This window comes from Helianthus annuus, chromosome 6 (assembly GCF_002127325.2).
Source record: "Helianthus annuus cultivar XRQ/B chromosome 6, HanXRQr2.0-SUNRISE, whole genome shotgun sequence".
Taxonomy (NCBI): Eukaryota; Viridiplantae; Streptophyta; class Magnoliopsida; order Asterales; family Asteraceae; genus Helianthus; species Helianthus annuus.
The window spans coordinates 31,169,217-31,188,212 of record NC_035438.2 but is presented as its reverse complement, the minus strand read 5'-3'; the positions used below and the strand labels follow the sequence as shown (position 1 = coordinate 31,188,212).

General features: G+C 35.3%; 2 protein-coding genes across 4 annotated transcripts; one reads left to right on the top strand and one right to left on the bottom strand.

Annotated features, from left to right (window-relative positions):
• Positions 1-5,932: 5,932 nt before the first annotated feature.
• LOC110865128 (BTB/POZ domain-containing protein At1g67900) lies at positions 5,933-9,336 on the top strand. 2 transcript variants are annotated; one of them, XM_022114350.2, is made up of 5 exons: positions 5,933-6,111; positions 6,484-6,621; positions 6,741-6,810; positions 7,026-8,159; positions 8,770-9,336. In XM_022114350.2, the coding sequence occupies exons 2-5, from the start codon at positions 6,563-6,565 to the stop codon at positions 9,193-9,195; spliced, it is 1,689 nt and encodes a 562-aa protein (XP_021970042.1). In that variant the 5' UTR covers positions 5,933-6,111; positions 6,484-6,562; the 3' UTR covers positions 9,196-9,336. The 2 variants fall into 2 exon arrangements, with proteins under 2 accessions (XP_021970042.1, XP_021970041.1); XM_022114349.2 differs by having other exon boundaries at positions 5,933-6,261.
• Positions 9,337-10,541: 1,205 nt separating this feature from the next.
• Positions 10,542-18,527, bottom strand: LOC110865129 (exocyst complex component SEC5A). 2 transcript variants are annotated; one of them, XM_022114351.2, is made up of 21 exons: positions 18,051-18,527; positions 16,640-16,785; positions 16,338-16,426; positions 15,967-16,161; positions 15,763-15,887; positions 15,523-15,681; positions 15,317-15,421; positions 14,949-15,023; positions 14,719-14,856; positions 14,460-14,624; positions 14,275-14,373; positions 14,043-14,169; positions 13,493-13,703; positions 13,214-13,326; positions 12,912-13,131; positions 11,892-11,985; positions 11,544-11,621; positions 11,416-11,472; positions 11,194-11,343; positions 10,850-11,017; positions 10,542-10,755 (listed from the first exon to the last, which is right to left on the bottom strand). In XM_022114351.2, the coding sequence occupies exons 1-21, from the start codon at positions 18,402-18,404 to the stop codon at positions 10,546-10,548; spliced, it is 3,078 nt and encodes a 1,025-aa protein (XP_021970043.1). In that variant the 5' UTR covers positions 18,405-18,527; the 3' UTR covers positions 10,542-10,545. The 2 variants fall into 2 exon arrangements, with proteins under 2 accessions (XP_021970043.1, XP_021970044.1); XM_022114352.2 differs by lacking the exon at positions 18,051-18,527 and adding an exon at positions 16,895-17,049.
• Between the last annotated feature and the right edge of the window lie 469 nt (positions 18,528-18,996).

Genomic DNA, 18,996 nt, shown 5'->3' with positions numbered 1-18,996 from the left:
GTTAATCTAGATAGGTCAATTTGTGTTTAATTATATTATTACTAATAAATTAAAGATGAATTAAATGCAAATCAAACAATTAATTGAAAGTCACTTTATGCAATAAATATGAAACTGTGTGGATAGTAACTAATCAAATAATCATTGTATATTGATCAATCAATATATTATTTATACACACAACAAGTTTCAGTAATTGATAAAGTCAAAAATTTCACGTGAAATGGAAGAGATAACGACCCGAAAATCGGTGATGAATGGGACGATCGAAGAAGGACGTATGGGAACAACAACATACGAAGATCGTGTATATATAATCAAAGAATTTGTTTAAAAGATAACTAAGAATTTGATTTTTCGTTATCTTTATATAAAATTTTAAAAAGTTGGTGCATTAAAAAGTTTATTATCTTTAGAGGTTAAAATATTCATTTTTTCCTAAATGTTTGTAGCTCCTTCTAAACGCTACTAGTAGGAGCGTTCAACCAAAAGCTTCAAGCTCCTAACCTAAAAGTTTCAAGCTCCTTCAATCAAACAAGGTTTTTTATTGAGTATAAGCTTTTTTCTTAAAAGCTTAAAGCTAAAAGCTACTAAAAGTTTCATGCCAAACATACCCTTAGTATGATTAATAAGAAACAATAGTTATAATTCTTGAATTGTAAAGATTTTTGGCGCAACATTAGGAGAGTGCATGCTTTGAAACAAGGGGTCTTGAGGCCGGAATAATTTGAATAAATTGGTATCTTGAGTTGTCTCTCATTGGTAGTTTAGAGAAACCGAAAAGGATGAAACCCAACATTTACGGTAATAAGGTGAGGATTTGCAAGCAAATTAGGCTACATGGTATGGAGGATGATCCGTCACGTCATCGTCACCTCACCATCCTTGGGACGATGGTCCATCCCACAAATTTAGTGGAAATGGGAGGATGATCCTACCCCACCACTTTTTTATTTTTTATTTTTTTAATCTTTCACTTTTTTTAACATTTAACAAATAAATTAAGAAAATATTTTCATTAATATTAACAAAACAATACATAAACTTAAAAAAACACAAACTTAAAAAAAATCCTAATAAATTAAAAAAACATAAACTTAAAAAATCCTAAGGATTAAAAAAAATATTAAAAAAAGCTACTAGTCTTCATCCTGCATGTTTCGTTTTGAGCGTTGTTCCAAATGTACTCCACCAAGTCCGTTTGTAGGTTATGATGTGTGTACTCGTTACGTAGAGAGAACATGTTCAAATCTTGTTGTTCCAAACTAACTGCAACAGAATTTCCGGTAGACGCGTTTTCGTCATACTCGCATATCGCTCTACCTTCATCTTCAATGACCATGTTATGAAGGATGATACAAGTGTACATAATGTGTCGTAACCTCTTTGGTGTAGCCGAACGTGCTGGATGTTCAATGATATGCCATTTTTTGTAGAACACCAAAAGCCCGTTCAATATCTTTTCTCGCACCCTCTTGATACTTCGCAAATTTTTTTCTTTATTCGTCTGTTGGGTGCGGAATAGTTTTAACGATTGTCGAGTACATTGGGTATATTCCATCTGCTAGGTAGTAACCTCGCTTGTATTCCACCCCCGAAACCGTAAAACTTGTGTCTGGACCTGTTCCCGCCACTACATCGTCAAATATCTGTGACTGGTATATGATGTTAAGGTCATTGTGCGAACCAGGTAGACCAAAAAAAGCATGCCAGATCCAGAGATCCTGTGACGCAACAACCTCTAGAATAATAGTCGGATGTCCATGATCTCCCCTAATATACTGACCTTGCCAGGAAACTGGGCAGTTCTACCACGGTCAGTGCATGCAATCAATGCTCCCGAGCATTCCTGGGAAATCATGTCTCTGTTAGTGTGCTTGATATAATTTTTGAACGTCGTTTACGTTCAGTCTCCGCAGGTATCTCTTGCTATATAATTTGACAACCCATTCGCAAAACTTGTGCAAACATAGACGTGCGGTTCTTTCGGACATCCTTAAATACTCGTCTAATGCATCGGGTGCGTAACCGTATGCCAGTTGGCGAATGGTCGACGTACATTTTTGTAAATTAGTGAAACCCCTTTGCCCCCTAGCGTGGTATCACAGTATAAAAAACGGATCAGACTGGGCCATGTCGCCTGCGATACGTAAAAAAAGTCGACGACTCATGCGGAACTGACGTCGAAACATCTCGTCTGTGTACACGGTTTCGTCGGCAAAATAATCGGCCATTAGTTTATCGTGGGCAGCTATATATTTAAAACGAAAAATATATGAAATTAATTATAAAATACATTTTCAAATCTAAATAAAACATACGGAAAAAATAGTAAAGTACCTTCTTTGTCTCGGTTTAATTTTGCTCGTCTAGTTAGCCATTGGGACGACGCTTCAACACCTGCTATGAAGACCTGAGCCGCGTTCATAATCATGTTTTCCATAAATGCGTCATTCTCTTCCGAAGATGATGAATACCACGTAGATGAAGAAGATGATGAAATGGAAGAAATGGAAGAAGGTGAAGCCATGGTAAATTTTCAGAGAGAGATGGGATGGTAGTGGGTAAAAAATGGTATAAAAATTGTTGAGTTTATATAAAAAGAGAAGAGTGTTTATAAAATGTGAGAGAGATATGAGAGTGTAGTGGGTGAAAAGGTGTGAAAAATGGTGTAAAATGGGTGAATATTTATAATAAAATGTTGGAATTTGGTAATTTTTAAAAGAGAAAAATGCCCGGATAGTCCCTATGGTTTCGCATTTTTTCACCTATAGTCCCCAACTTTCTAAAACTACCTGAATAGTCCCCAACTTTTCATTTTTTGTTCCCGGATAGTCCCTGGGTCTAACTTCAGTTTGTTTTCTCTGTTAAGTGGGTGTGAAATGACAAAAATACCCTTTCCTTTAAAAGGCCAAACCACAGGGACTATCCGGGCATCTTCTACATTTTTAGAGAAAAACCCCCACCACCACACTTTCCGGCGAAATTAATTTCCGGCGACTTTAAATCTTGAACGCGAGTTATTCCGGCACCGCCGATTTTCCGGTATGATCCTGAAGAATGAAAAAAACCCTCTAGAATGCTCACACACCAGTATGATCCTGAAGTTGTGCAAAAATCTATGAAAAATGTCCATAGCTTGTTGAAATCCTCTGATAAAGTTCATTGTTTACCCCGAAATTGACTTCCCCATCAAAGAATGGAAGATACTGATCATTCCATTTGATGTAATCTTGCTCACCTTCAACGTCATGAATTTGAATTTGAGTTTGACTTTTCATGCCATCAGTCAACCCAAATGGTTGATACCCATTGGCAGCCTGAAAGAAACCATTACTAAATCGAATAACAGTAACAGATTAACAGATGTGTGTGTATATATATATATATATATATAAGATTTTCCAAAATCAAACTCACATATCTTTCAACAACGATAACAGATTTATATAAAAAATTAAAAAGCCCTCTAGAAAACTCAAAAGAATTAGGATAGATCGAATTTTAACTCCAAATTGTGTTAATTCTGTAATGCATTAATAACTAAATGCCTTACATTGTCAAATAAATCAACAACAATGGATACAAAATTCAACACAGAATCCAATTAATTTAAAATTAAACATCTGAAAGAAAGAAGTATAAAAAATATGAAGATTACAGAGCTCCAGCAACCATGGCCGAATTTGGTGATGTGTCTTATGAGTTTTTCATCCTCTGCACTGAGCTAGAGCCCGAATCAAAACTGGAACCTGAACCGCACCGGAATCGGGTCGAACCAAACTGAAATGAGGCGGCCACCACTGCCGTCGCTGCCGTCCGTGCGACCACCGTCGTTGCCGCCACCAGACAGTGGTGGTGGTCGGCCGTCCAGCAAATTCGAGGGAAAAAGGGGGTGTGGCTGCGGGTGGTGATGTGTGTTTGGCTGAGTTGTGGTGTGTCTATGGATGTATGTGTGTATTTAGATTAGGGTTAGAGAACTACGGCCATTTGAAGAAGATTCCCGGATAGTCCCTGTGGTTTGGCTTTTAAAGGAAAGGGTATTTTTGTCATTTCACACCCACTTAACAGAGAAAACAAACTGAAGTTAGACCCAGGGACTATCCGGGAACAAAAAATGAAAAGTTGGGGACTATTCAGGTAGTTTTAGAAAGTTGGGGACTATAGGTGAAAAAATACGAAACCACAGGGACTATCCGGGCATTTTTCTCTTTTTAAAAAAATAGCCGTTTGAATTGAGATTTGGAATTTGAAATTAATTTTTTTTTAAACGGTCAAAAGCTTCGGGACCCACCATTTTTTTGTCTTCATATGGACCGTCTTAAACGTCCTTTGCTAGACGGTGAGGACGAGGACGCAGGAGGTAGCGTGGTGTTGCTTTCGTCGCCAGTGCTGGATGGGTGGGAATGCCTCCCATACCGTCTAGTCTTACATTTGAGGATTTATAGTTTGACTATTCAACCTTAGAATTTGGGATTTTATGGGGACTTGTGGGGTGCTTGCTACAAAAACATAAGCGTGTCTTACTTGAGTTCTTAAAAATATTGAGGTCTTTTACACTCATTATTAGTTAAACATAAAAGTGGATGCCTTAGCTAGGGGTGTAAAAAAGATTATTATAATTTGCATATCAAAATTCATAAATATATTAATAAAAAAGATTATTATAATTTTGTTGAATGATATTTATTTATATGTTGTTAGACCATATGTAGTGGTACACATGAATAATGCCCTTATTTATGGGCATTGTGCGATACGTGTCATCCTAGTCAGTAAAGGGGCATTACGGATGTTTTTCACAAATGGACGTAGTAGGATAATGTCCAATAATACCCCATTAATGATTACCCAATTATTTAAAAAAATAAAACAAATAATGTTAGTTGGAATATTCTTATCGGACAAACAAAAATTGAGAAAGCATGCACCGGCGTGTTTTAAATAACTCGGAGGACCAATTTTTGAAAAAAAACGCTTAAACACGCCTAGGGGTGGGGGGTGGGCGTGTGTGGGCGTGATTGGTGAGGAAAAACCCAAAAATTGATACCACTACGGATGGTCTTAGAAAAAGTTATAAAGACAAACGGAACTTAAGGGAACAAAAGTGAACTATGACTAAAGTTATTTCCTGAAAAAAAAAAGTGAACAATGACTAAAGTTATTTCCTTAAAATAAGAGTATTTATGGACTCTAATTTTGCCATTTCTCAAATAACCAAATGCATAAACAACTATCAGATAGACATGCAAAAAACTGATTTCTCAATCACCTAAATTGTGTATAAACCACATTTATTAGACAATATATTTAACACAAAGTATATGATTATATGTGATACAATCACACAAAAAAAATTCAAAAACATATCTTTCTTATCTCTACGCCCCACTTGTGGTATGCGCATATAATGTATATATGTGTGGGCGCTCGGGGGGCAAAAGTGAAAGTGCATGAATTTTAACGTTATTTTACTAATTTCGTGAAAATAACCTTAAAAGAGGGGGATGGTTAATCATGCATCATGTGGTGGTGTTGATAGCCGAAAGACAAGGGAGTACATGCACTAATCGGCGTTTGTCTTAATTGCTGAGTGTTATGTGCCTTATGTCCAAGGCTTAATGCAAAACTACTATCGAGCCGGGGGTCTCACTGGAAGCAGCCTCTCTATTCCTATGGGGTAGTAGAGGTAAGGCTGTCTACATCTTACCCTCCTCAGACCCTACCTTAACTTTGCTATTGGTAGGATTTACTGAGTATGATAATGATGATGATGATGATCTTTCTTATCTCTCCACATAAATTGACCCTTCTTTATGTTGCGTGGAAAAGGAACTAAAATTAATAGATGAAATGACAAAACACCTACAAATAATGCAATTGAAGACAACCTCAAAACAAAATTTCAACCAAAATTGATGAAAGATATAAAAAGTCCACATCCACATGAATGAAATGGACAATTTTACACTCATCAACTCAACCTTGTCCCCCCATTCATTGCCATGATGACAAGAAAGGTGTGCGACCCCGAATTCCAGGACCATCCAACCAGCAGTTACAGTTGTGGTTTACATAAATTAAAACCCTTCTATAAAAAAGATTCAGTGTGTAAGAAATTTGCAATCTTGATCATTATCCTTCTATATAAAAATGTTATCTTTTATCAAAAAAGATTGAAGCTTTCTTGTTTGGTGGTCCTAAAGATTGAAGGGTTTGTTTTATTTCTGTTGGTTGAGAAGAACCCTTTTAGGGTTTGAGGTAATTCAAAGTTTGAAATTTTTTTTTTTTTTTTTTTTTTGGTGAAGAATGGTTAAATTGGGTGGGTTTCTTGAATGGGTTTATGTTTGTGTGAAGAACCCTTAGAGGGTTTAGTGTCTTATTTTGTTGAGAACTTATATTTGATTTTTATGTTTCTTGTGGAATTGGGGATTTTACATTCTGTTTGCTGATTGTGCTCTGTTTTACTGTCCAAATGTCCAGCTATGAAAATAATCAAATTATGAGTGAAAATTGCATATAAAATTTAGAAAGTGAAATCAAGAACAATAAAAACTCAGTGATGAAGTTTATGAAGCTTGGTTCTAGACCTGATGTTTTCTACAGTTCAAATGGTGTAAGGTAAGCAAAAGTTAAGATTTTTATTATATGTTTTTAATATTAATTTAAATTAAAATTATAAACTTTTTGGGTTTGTTGAATCTTTAGCACAAGATGAGGATATTATTGTCTGATTTCAGGTCAATTTCCTCTGAGGTTCGTACTGATCTTATAATCCAAGTGAATGAAACAAGATTTTTGCTTCACAAGGTGATTGCTTTTTTTTTTTTTTTTTTTTTTTTTTTTTTCATAAAATTCAGCATTTTTATGTTTTTTTTAATAAAAGTTTGTAGCTTGATCACACAAAAGGGTTGTTGAATTTGATGAAATAATAAGATGAAACCAAGTCAAATGCTTGTTTGTTTTGTTATTATTATTTTTTTTAATTTTGTCATGATTCTTGATACTCTGTTTTCCACTTTCAGTTTCCGCTTCTATCAAAATGCTTGAAGTTACAGAGACTTTGTTCCGAAAACACTTCATCCTCACAACCTCAAATAATCGAACTCTCCGATTTCCCTGGTGGCGTCAAGGCCTTCGAATTATGTGCGAAATTCTGCTACGGAATCACCGTCACTCTTAGTGGGTACAATATCGTGTCAGCTCGTTGTGCAGCGAAATACCTTCAAATGACAGAAGATGTTGAAAAGGGCAATTTAGTCCATAAACTAGAAGTATTCTTCAATTCTTGCATTCTCAAAGGTTGGAAAGATTGCATTGTGACTCTTCAAACCACAAAGCCATTCCAATTATGGTCAGAAGAATTAGGGATTACAAGCCGTTGTATCGAATCACTTGTGTCAAAAGTCGTTTCTAACCCTATGAAGGTTATATCAGACAACCGTTCGAATCAAAAGGGGGATATCGAAGAAGTTCGTACAGCGAAAAGATGGTGGGGCGACTCGCTTTCAGAATTACGGATCGATCTTTATTGGAGAACAATGGCAGCGCTTAAATCGGGCGGGAAAGTGCCGCCTAATCTTATCGGCGCTTCTTTGAAAATCTACACTTCAAAATGGCTTCCGAAAATTTCAAGAAAACTCAAAAACGGGTCGGGTTTGAATAGTGGATCGGATCCTTCAAGTTCAAACTGCCGACTGCTTTTAGAATCTATAATTACCTTACTCCCAACCGAACGAAATGCGGTTTCTTGTAGCTTTTTGCTCAAACTATTAAAGGCGGTCAACGTATTGCAAGCTTCGGGTTCTTCAAAACTAGAATTGGCAAGAAGGGTTGCCCTTCAATTGGATGAAGCAAAAGTTTGTGATTTGATGATTCCGTCTGTGTCAAACGGTAGTGATACGATATACGACGTTGACGTATTTTTGAAGATCTTGGAGCAGTTCATGTTGCAAAGTCGAAGTCAACAGATAAGTTCTTCATCAGCGTTAAATGGTTCGATGATTAGAGTATCAAAACTTGTTGATGGATATTTGCAAGAGATTGCTAGAGATGTGAATGTACCATTGTCGAAGTTCATTGCGTTGATCGAAGCTGTTCCTCGACTCGCAAGGCTGAAGCATGATGATCTTTACAGAGCCATTGACATATATCTTAAGGTAATCAAAGTGGTCCAAAATTTTGATTTTTCTTTATAAATATTATTAAGCTTGTCAGTTTGTGAATGTTCACAAACTATTCATGAACACATACCGAACGAGATTTTCTGTTCATGTTCGTTCATTAAGGAAATGAAAGTGTTCGTGTTCGTTCGTTCATTTTAGGCAATGAATGCAAACGAACGTTCATGAAAACAAACAAACACAAAAAAACGTTCATGAACAGAAATGAACATATATTAAATTTCGAATAAAATCAACATCTTTCATCACAAACATTACATAGATCCACCATAATATATTAACCTAATATATGTTAAGTAAAATACAACACTAATATCTATTAAATATTTTATTAGTGGGGAACGATTATAAATGAACATGTTCACGAACATAAATGAACGAACGCGACCTTTGTTCATGTTTGTTCATTTAACGAATGAACACAAACGAACAAAATTTCCTGTTCGTGTTCGTTCAGTTATTTAACGAATGAACACAAACGAACTTCCCACCAACGGTTCACGAACTGTTCGCTGAACGTTCGCTTCGTACCTTCTAACACTGATTAATTTGTTTTTTATTTGAAATTGACTTTTTGGTCAACCAGACACACCCGAACCTAAACAAAAGAGAAAGGAAGGATCTTTGTCGAACACTCGACTGCAAAAAACTATCTTTGGAAGCATGCATGCATGCAGCACAAAATGAGCTGCTGCCATCAAGGGTTGTGGTGCAAGTCCTATTCTCTGAACAAACCCGAGCTGCAATGGCTGGTGGTCAGTTCGCCGGGCTGCCCAGCAACATCAAGGCGTTATTAGCAGCCAAAGGTACTGCACCAAGCGGTCCAAGCACACCTGGTTCACTAGCCACCACCACACGCACACCAAGACCACAGGATAAGTCACCAAACCCGAGTGTTTCTAGATCAAGGATGAAACTAGATGCAGATGATAAGTCAGGTGATGGGTCTTTGAAGGTGGTGAAACAAGATTGTTTGACTCCTTCTCGGCCCAAAAAGACGAGTTGTCGTTAATGAACCGTGATGAAAATGAAAAGTAAGTCCTACAAGTAGTCAATTGTGAATAGGAGACTTGAGTTATGTTTTTAAAAGTTTGTGGTTATCAGTTGGTCATATTTGTCTGATCTAACTTGCAATGGAGTATTGTTCGGTTCACATTATCGATACATAGACTAATCGAAGCTCATACCCACGTAGGGATGGCAAACAAATTGACCCTAATTAAACCCGAAACCCAAGACAATTAGGATGGGCATTCAGGTATGGATCTATGGGATTAGTTTCAAAAGTTGGGTGGGTTTGGGATGAGTATGGTATTAGGTGATACCTGCCCGGTTGGTTACCTGTATTGGAGTTTATCCAACTCTAGTAAAACCGGACCCGAAACCATTTGGAAATTGTGAAAAAGGAACAACATAGTATACCAATTAAAACACTTATATGTAACCTTTTATTGCACGTAAATATCGACGTGACACCAGTTTTTTGTTTTGATGATGTGGTAGTGTTGTACCATGTCACTATATACATAGCAGTTATAAATACTTTCAGTTTTTTTTTTTTTTTTTTTTTTTTTTTTTTTTTTTTTTTTTTTTTTTAATGATCAGCTAGTTTTGTAGATTTAAAAAAAACACCAATCTTGCCGGCCAAATCTTTGGCATATCCTCTTGTGCATACTTGATTTCAGTATGAATTTTTTATTAATCAACAAATTGACTATATCAAGATTAATATACATATCTAATGAACAATGCTAGGAAGACAAAAGGCATATACCCATAAAACTGTTGAAACTTGTTTTAATAAATTATAGATATTTCAAGTTAAAAGTTTTTAAATGCAGTAAAAAACAGTTAATTATAGCAGACCACACATGTAATCTCTTGTTTAATTCACAAATAAATTGTTTACATTGACAAAGTTTTGTTTACAGACACAAAAAGATCTTTAAATTCATTAACAAACAAACACAAAGTGACAAATAAAGATTATACTAACCTTCAACTTCATTCTATTGCATTAATTTCCTCTACTTCTTTTCTTGCATACAATCTTATGGCTTCTCAGAAACGCGGTTTTCTGCTTCTTGTTATTGTCACCTCATCTTTGATCCACATGATCATCACTCTTCCAAACGAGTTCCCGTTCACTTGCTTTAAGGACTCCAAACCTTGCAACTCTATACTCTACCAACACAATGATCTCACAGAAGACGACAGTATCTCATCATCGCTTTACTTAACGGTTGGGTGTTCTTTTAAACAAAACTAAATAAAAAAGAGAAGATTTTATAACAAAACTACTGACGCCCAACAAATAATATAGGATACAAAAATATCATGTACTAGTTGTTTTGTGTGAAAATTATCTCCATCTTTGTGTTGATCCGACAGCTTGTGCGCCCATGAAAACCCCACTGGAAGCATCCATTGACCCTCTGAACGAAGCATACGCAACTTTCACTGATTCTGGAGCAAACTCCAACGGAAATGACTCCATAAAACATGCAGTGTTGATCCGAGTCCTCTCAAGCTCAGATTGTAGCAGCTCGCTGCTGCATTGTTGAGCCAGGGCCTACCAACACGTACATACACAATCAAATTTACAAGATTAATTCAGATTTGTACCATGCTACTATGAAGATATAAAAGAAAAGGGGGTGTCTTACTATGAGGTCATCGGGTGATATGGTCCCTCCTTGCTGTTTGTCGTCATCATCACTTTCACGTGAGCAGCTCTCGGTGGCTTTGTCCAAAAGAATCCCTTGTAATGACTTGAGAGATTCACTTGCACCAGACGTAAAATACTGATTTAATATCGTCTCAAAGTATTCAAGCTGCACAAACACACACACACAACCATCTTAAGCACAATTCCTTCTACTATATATGACAATATATTATTGTAAATGACAGAAGATATTGTTGTCAAAATTTAAATCAAATTATGTTGTGTTGCAAAAGAATAACATAAAAAATAGGCAATAATATTACATGCATAAAGTTGTTTCACCTCAAGCATGAGTTGACAGTAACCATTTGCATCCAATAACTTAAGATTAGTGTCTTTATGTTCATGGAAGAGGCTGAGTAACGTGTCAATTAGACCTTCCACAAGAATCCCAAGGGTCTTATCAAGCAAGGGTTCGCAACCAGCAAACACCTTCAAACATTCATATGTAAACAAACATTAACACAATATGTCTTCAGGCGACTTTAAAAACAGACAAGATACCTCTGCATGGACAGTGACAAGAGTATGCATTAATTCCACAGCTGGGTCCCGCACACCCTGCACAACACGAGGAACACGTTTAACAACATAACTGAAGCATGCTGTTATTGCTAGCTTTAAAAGATTACTTTTACTGCAGGTGCTCCTCCCCATTGTAATCCAGCATCTAACAAGTAGTTAGTAGCGCCGGTTCTAACATATTGTGCCTGAGACGATCAAATAAATATTTTTAAAAACCTCCTATGCCAATTTATTTGAAATAACTAAATTACTATTGTAATATACATGACACACTAACCATTTACTAAAGTAAAAAAAAAATATTTTTAAAAGTAATTTTAGTCAATCCAACCGGACCTTTGACTGCTTACCCAATGTGTACATTTTGACAACTCAACCAAGTTATGTAGAACTAATGCACTTAGAAGTGGCTACTTAGATTTTGAGATGAGTAGTAACACAATAAATTTTTATACCTTTGCAAAAGTATACTCTGCAAGGACTTTCTCTTCAATAGCAGAGAAAGACTCAATCAATTCTTCTTTGTCCTTATCGTCATCTTCCCCTGCGCTGTATATCTATGGATATCACGTACATATAGAGAGAAAGATGGATGTTCAATACAGAACAACTTTAAAAGGAAAACTGAGAAAATCGCAGACACTTATACATTCAGATAATTCCATTCACTTTACTGGGCTCATTCACCAGGGTAGTATCAACGTACGTAGAAAGAAGAAAATTTGCGTAACCGCAAAGAAGGAAACAAATAGATAAACAAACATCGAATATGAAAATTGCACCTTTGGAGTTTATAAGTCTTTTTTTTTACTCAACAAATGGTGATACATCATTTCCTATATCTAAATATGTACATTACCATTATTTTTGTAATTTACATCGAGATAGATGGTAAACGGGCCATAAGCTGCCCTTTTTGAATAGCAAAACTAAGTCTTTTAAAAACTACGTCCATAGATCTCAGGGTCATAACGTTACTATGCATGACCCTTTCAACGGTTGATGAAGTTGGAAGTCAAATACTTATAGCAATGGGTATATTAGTATAAAGCATTGTAAAATAAAATGCATCCACATACAATACTTACATACGAGTTTGTGCAACAATTGACCCACTAATTTATAAAGTTAGAAAACAAGCATTTTCTATCCTAGACCACATGTAATAAGTTAGGAATGATTATTAGTTTATATAAGCTCTAGCCTCTAGCCTCAGAAGTGTTAAAATAGTGTTATTTCCATCTTTAAATCTGGCATAGTTTAACTTTTTTTTTTTATTGTAACATCAAACCCCATGGCTTAGTATCAGTTCTATGAATGAAATTGTAACATTGTCTTCATTATGAATGAAACGTTAATGAGAACTACTACTGTTTGTTGATACAAATTATCATGCTATATAAAAGCAAATGGTCATGGAGCTAGCCAGGCACTTAAGAGTAAAAGAATGAAAAAAGAGTGTGGATGGTACATACCTGAACTTGAGACAGACATGTTTGTATTTATTGTACATTTCACCAAAAAGATCATCTTTGCAAAATCCAATATTACTCAAAACCATCAACAGTTGTTGTTGTGGATCGGTAATACTTCCAGGGCGATGATGAAATAAATTTTCTTCTTCAACATGAGAATAATATCCATTTTCATTTTCTTTAATCTGACCAAGCTCCCCTCCAATCTGCTCCATTTGGCCTAGTACATATAGTAACCATGTTAAGTACTAATTCAAACTAATACAAATGAAAATATGATCCTTTTTTTTTTCATTTCATACCAGCAAAACCTAGTAGACAATTAAAAAATGAAACCCTAACAGATTCTTGAATTTCTTGGAGCAACATAAGAGTATCTTCTGTTGTAGCTTCATTTTTTAAAGACTTAATCATCCTGAAAAAAAATAAAAATAAAAAGAGTTACCAACCAAGAGACCTGATCAGGTGTAAAATCTTGACACATCTATCTTGGGATATTATAATTTAAATGAATACGATGATAAACAAGAACATTGAGTCAAGTAAAAACATGTAATCTAATGCAAGATATATGATCTTACACATCAATCCGATCCATTGCTGCCACCATAATAGAACGAAATGCTAATGGTAAGGAAGAAATGGCATATGGGGATTTGTTCCTTTCTAACACAGTCACCGGGACCCATGATTCGTTTCTTGATTCCTCATCAATTGAAGTTCTCATCCATGAACAAAGCTTCATTATATAAAGTTTTGTGCTCTCAAACAGAAGAGACCGCAGTGATTCAACTGGTGTCATGAAATGCAATTAGCACTAATGCTAGAGGTCACAGCTACCGTTGAATGGGTCTATTCGGGTTGTGTTTTATCTCTAGTGGGTAAAACAGATTAATTCAAAAGGTTAAGCTGGTCAAAAGTTGCCATAAGCATATATATTTAGTGCATAAGACCTAAATACTTTTGTAAACAAATCAGATTTTTTTTAAATAACATGGCTCTTGTAATCATTTTCTACACACCAACTGTTAAAAAAAAAAAAAAAGCATTCAATTCCTTGGACAAAATGAGTTATAAGTCAACCCGATTAGTGAAGCCAAAACAAAGGTAGAGCAGCAAAAGTTGAAGAACCTGCAGTTGCGGGTGCTGCTTCTTTTGCATCAAAAGCTTGGCATGCTTTAGATATATCCATTATTGCATCACTCATATATGGACAGATAACATTCGCCTCTTCAAGTTCAAGAAACGTGTTTTGGACCTGACATATCTTGGTTGGTAAAAAGATAGCTAATGCAAAACTGACAACTTTTGACAGTAATTTCATGCAGCAAATGTGATAATATTTTGCAGAAGGAACTTGTACCTTGGATTCATATGCTGATATAATCTCATGTATCATTCCAGTTACAACTTCAAGAGAATGACCAAAATATCTCCCTTGTGCTTTTTCCTCACTTTTATTCTGTTCAGTTCAGGAGAAGATTGGTATAATATTTGTAGATAAATGTTTAAGTAAATAAATATTAATGCAGGGATGGAAACAAAGACCTTTGCGAATTTTCCACTTGAAACAGATAGTGCAACTTTCCAGAAGGGCGGTATCAGATGGATGATTACAGCTGTTAATCTTCGTATGTACCTTCCTCTTAGAGCATCGAGTTCTTCAGAACCTGAATCAGTTGTTGGTTGTGAATTTACCAAACCGCCATCCACCTGATAGTAAGTAGTACATAACACAGCTTAAAATATTATTTTTCAAATAATCAAAGAGAATTGGGCAGTGTTTATAATAGAAAAAGATGTCAACTGATTCATGTAGGTCTTGCTGGATTGTCTTCCAGTTTTCATCTAACAATGCTTTCTCATTTAGCTTATTTTGCAAGTGGTCCATCCTTGATTCGTGATCAACCGTGCAGTTCTCAAGCAAAATTTGAATCCTACGATTCTGATAACCATCTCAAATATTATTAGTCTTCTGTCTTGTTAAGACAACTCAAACTCACTTTACAGGTGACCTACAGTGAAGAACAACCTCACCTGTATGCCAAAATATCGCCTTACAGGATCTGACTCGGGTTCCAGCTCTAATAGAAGCCTCACAGTATTCTCAAGCTACAAAAAAAGTTATAATTACTCAATCACAGAAAATAAATAACAAATATTTGACAGTATAAAATTTGATACTGGTCGTATACATCATGACATGCATAAGCATGTAAACTAACATCAGTAGTAGTTGATTAAACTTACTTCAAATTACACTGGCGTCAGATTCTATTAGAATGAGTAACTTGTGAATAAGTTTAATTATCCAAAAACATTTTTTAGTTAATAAAAATAATGCCTAAAGAAGTAGAAAAAAATAGAGAGCCATATATGAAATTCAAAATGAAGACTTAACTTACATTTGTTAGATCAATGTGTGGATCTTCCATTGACTCGTAAAGCATGCGTTTAAAGTCATGCATTACCTTTTCAACTTCCTCAAGGACACGTTTTAGTATTCCAGCCTGTAACTTACAAAATCAATCTCTAATGACGACACTGAATTCTAAATAGAAGAATAGACCTATATTACAAAAGAAAAACAAGTTAACATATATGTATGTACATGAGTAGGGAGAACAATTGAGTTCGCTTTCCTATATTCTCTGACTGCCAAGTCGTATTCCCCTTTACGAATGTTTCCACGGATTGCACTTGGCAAATTGAATAATGTGCGAAACCTCTGAAGCGTTCCTTGAACTGCCCTGATTTTATCTGCTTGAGCCTTATTAAAAAAATATATTTATTCATCATAAATAAACAACAACGAAGCCATAATTTTAAGTCTAATTAAAATGTTGTAAACCTGTCTTTCGAGTAGTGGTTCAAAAGCACGGTTAGCCATTGAATTGATTCCTTGGATACTGGTTTCTAAATAAGAGCTTCCACCTTCAGGATCTTCCTCTATCCTTTTTAGCTTTGACTCAATATCTGTATATAAAAATACATATATAAATTCCTCATCAACCCATTAAAAGTAAACGGCACATGTATATATGTATGTACCTACCATCAATAGTGGTTTTGCAAGAGACGAAGCAGTCAAAATTTTCTTTGACTAGTTGTTTCCTCTGCTGAGTCCATCCTTTGAGGTCGGTTTTCAAAGCCAAAGTGCCAGCCTCCAAGTCTGCTGCACTAGTAAATTGGTGTATCCGACTAATGAATAATACTGGATCAAATCTCTCTGAGAAGAACGTCAACTTATCTGCAACAACATTTTCCAGTACTAGTATAAGGACTACATATAAAGAACATACTTTTGTGCTTAAATCCTCTGAAAAAGTAATAAAGAACATACTAACAAGTATATATGAAAAGTAAAGGAATAAATAATGAGCTTTCATGTGCAGTAAGTACTATTTCTTAGAAGAGGATGAATACCTCGAAGGTCTGCATCCACGTATTCATTATTGGATGGTTCAGTTGCTGTACGTTCAGTAATCAACCTCATAGTTCTGCTGCTTATAATTCTAGCATAAAAAAATAAAGTAACCTTAGTAATAAACTGTAACAAGTTGAAGAAACATAAAATCAACATTAACATGTTAGGCGCAGATGGCCACTGTCAAGAACCATAATGCAGCTGAAAAGATTGTAAAAATCCAGTTCTAAAAGTGAAAAACGAAAAACAGGCATTTGCACCAAATGAGAATTAGGAAGTAGGTAGAGCAAATTTAACCTACCCGAGTCCTAAAGGGTCTATGCACTCCATGCCACGTGGCAAGGACTGCATATTGTTGAGCCCCTGTGTTTGTTTCCTCTCGATTTTTTGAACTACTGGAGCTGGAACTGCTTTTGACTCCCTCATCGCACGCACCCTTAGAGCAAGCTGCACAGCCCCAATTCAATCATTTTCCAAAAACAAACATTTACAGAAAGAGAAACATGCATTATAAGTTATATTTATATTGCTTAGGTGTCTTGAGTAAAACAGATACCTTCTCCGTGAAGTGAAAACTGTATGGCTAAGCCTAATATACTCAACAAGTTAAACCTCCAAACAAGTCCATGGCTAGAGGCCAACCAGTTCATTGCTTTTGTAAATCTCTCTTTTAAGAAGAAAAAAGGAACACATTAAACTAACATGACTGACTATAAGGTACAACTTTTAACACTAATAAATTCAACAACAATGAATAATAATAGATATATCAATGAATGTTTTAGTAAATAATAAATGAGTGAGATTATGAATACATGCTAGCCTGAAAAAGTTGTTGATTTGCTTTAATAGGGGAAAAAATTACACAGATAAGAGAATGGGTGTGCATATCATAGTAGTTATTAAAAGCTATCGCCTCTTGCGCCTAGGCCCATTTTCCAAGCTAGGCAAGGCAATTGCGCTTTAATTCTCCAGGTGATTATTCAAACACAAATTTCGGCGAGATTCCTAGATTCCGGAGAGTTTCTGGCCAAATCTTGTAAATTCCGGCAGTATTCCAGCCAGAATTCTACTTTTATTGTAGGAAAACTACTTTTCTACACTAATAAATAGATGATATTAAATGTTATATAATAGTTTTTGTTTATTTTATTTGAAGAATAGTATTACTTTTCTAATACATAAAATATATTTAATTTTTTTTTCATTGTGCGCTCTTTTTTTCTCAGGCCCTCGTTTTTTTTTGCGCCTAGCGTCTTTAATAACTATGGTGCATATACATCCAAAACTTGTACTGCTTTTGGGTTTCTTGATCTTACTTCATAGTGTCACATATAAAGAGAAAAAGCTAGAAGCATAAGATCACTTTTGTATGAATTCAGTTCATATAAATGTACCCAGTTCAGTGGAGAGCTAAAGCGCCAGATATCCTTAAATCTTCATATAATTTTGTGTTCATTGACATCATTAGTTATATAGATCAATGCAAGACTCATGATCCTACTTAGGCAAGTAAATATGATACAAATTATCTTTTACTAGGTGTGAGCAAATGACCAAACCATTCCGATTAACAAAAAGCAATCGGGTTTCATGTTTAAACCCTTGCAACAAAATGTACAACAGCAGCAGCAGCAGCTTGGTATAGAAACATGAAATTATAAATCTATCTATATTAAAAAGAAAAGAAAAGAAAACAAAACATAATGTACCTCGGATTCATTGACTTGCTTCCATTTAGTAGGTTCTACGCCTTCAGGGAGTTTATTATCGTCAGCCTTTGGCTTCTTATCAACGGTGGAATCTTGTTCATCATCGCCGGATGATATGCTAAGCATCTCAACCTCCGAGTCCTCAGATTCCTCCTCATCCTCCTCGTCATCATCATCGTCGGAAACCCTAGGCTTGTTAGGCTGCTGCTTCTTCTTATTCTTCTTCTTTTTAGCTTTCGGTATTCGATTGCCGATCGTTTGCATGAAATTTTTGACGGGTTTTTTTGCCTTAGATTTACGTGATTTACCTTTAGACACCTTCTGCGGCACCTCTTCCTCATCACTATCGCTCATTTTCGTTTCAGATTGGAACTGCTCTGCTACGGGAATATGACGATCGGTGTATGTTTCTTTTCCTGCTCCTCCTATGTTGTTTGATTTATTTAGTGCGTGTTTGGCTTAGCTTATTTTGAGGGTAATAATTACAATTGTCTTGTAGTTTATTTATAGTAAATGAATCAATCAACAATTAAATAAAAAAGTTAGTAAAATGTAGAGATGCTCAAAACATGAAACGTGGCAAAAGTAATCTAGATAATTGACAAGTGACAAAAATCAAAATGAGGAGCTATTAGTATAAAGATTAGACTATTATTAACTTTTATGTCTACTGGACAATGACTTTGAATGTCAATATATATCAAGTCCCCGACAATCTAATCTAAATGAACCGATAATTACTTACTAATTAATATAATAAAACGTTACTAAAACTACCCGTGTTTTACACAGTTCCGACTACTAGTTTCTCAAATAACCAAATGCATAAACAACTATCAGATAGACATGCACATAACTGATTTCTCAATCACCTAAATTGTGTATAAACCACATTTATTAGACAATATATTTAATACAAAGTATATGATCATATGTGATACAATCA

What these genes read in the sequence shown, in the direction of transcription:
- LOC110865128 (XM_022114350.2), top strand. Translation starts at nt 6,563, where the DNA reads ATGAAGTTTATGAAGCTTGGTTCTAGACCTGATGTTTTCTACAGTTCA. An exon ending in CAAGATTTTTGCTTCACAAG is followed by an intron (nt 6,811 to 7,025) that starts GTGATTGCTTTT and finishes TTCCACTTTCAG; the next exon opens with TTTCCGCTTCTATCAAAATG. An exon ending in CCATTGACATATATCTTAAG is followed by an intron (nt 8,160 to 8,769) that starts GTAATCAAAGTG and finishes TTGGTCAACCAG; the next exon opens with ACACACCCGAACCTAAACAA.
- LOC110865129 (XM_022114351.2), bottom strand. Translation starts at nt 18,404, where the DNA reads ATGAGCGATAGTGATGAGGAAGAGGTGCCGCAGAAGGTGTCTAAAGGT. An exon ending in AGCAAGTCAATGAATCCGAG is followed by an intron (nt 16,786 to 18,050) that starts GTACATTATGTT and finishes GGGGCTGTGCAG; the next exon opens with CTTGCTCTAAGGGTGCGTGC. An exon ending in GAGGAGCACCTGCAGTAAAA is followed by an intron (nt 11,473 to 11,543) that starts GTAATCTTTTAA and finishes CGTGTTGTGCAG; the next exon opens with GGTGTGCGGGACCCAGCTGT.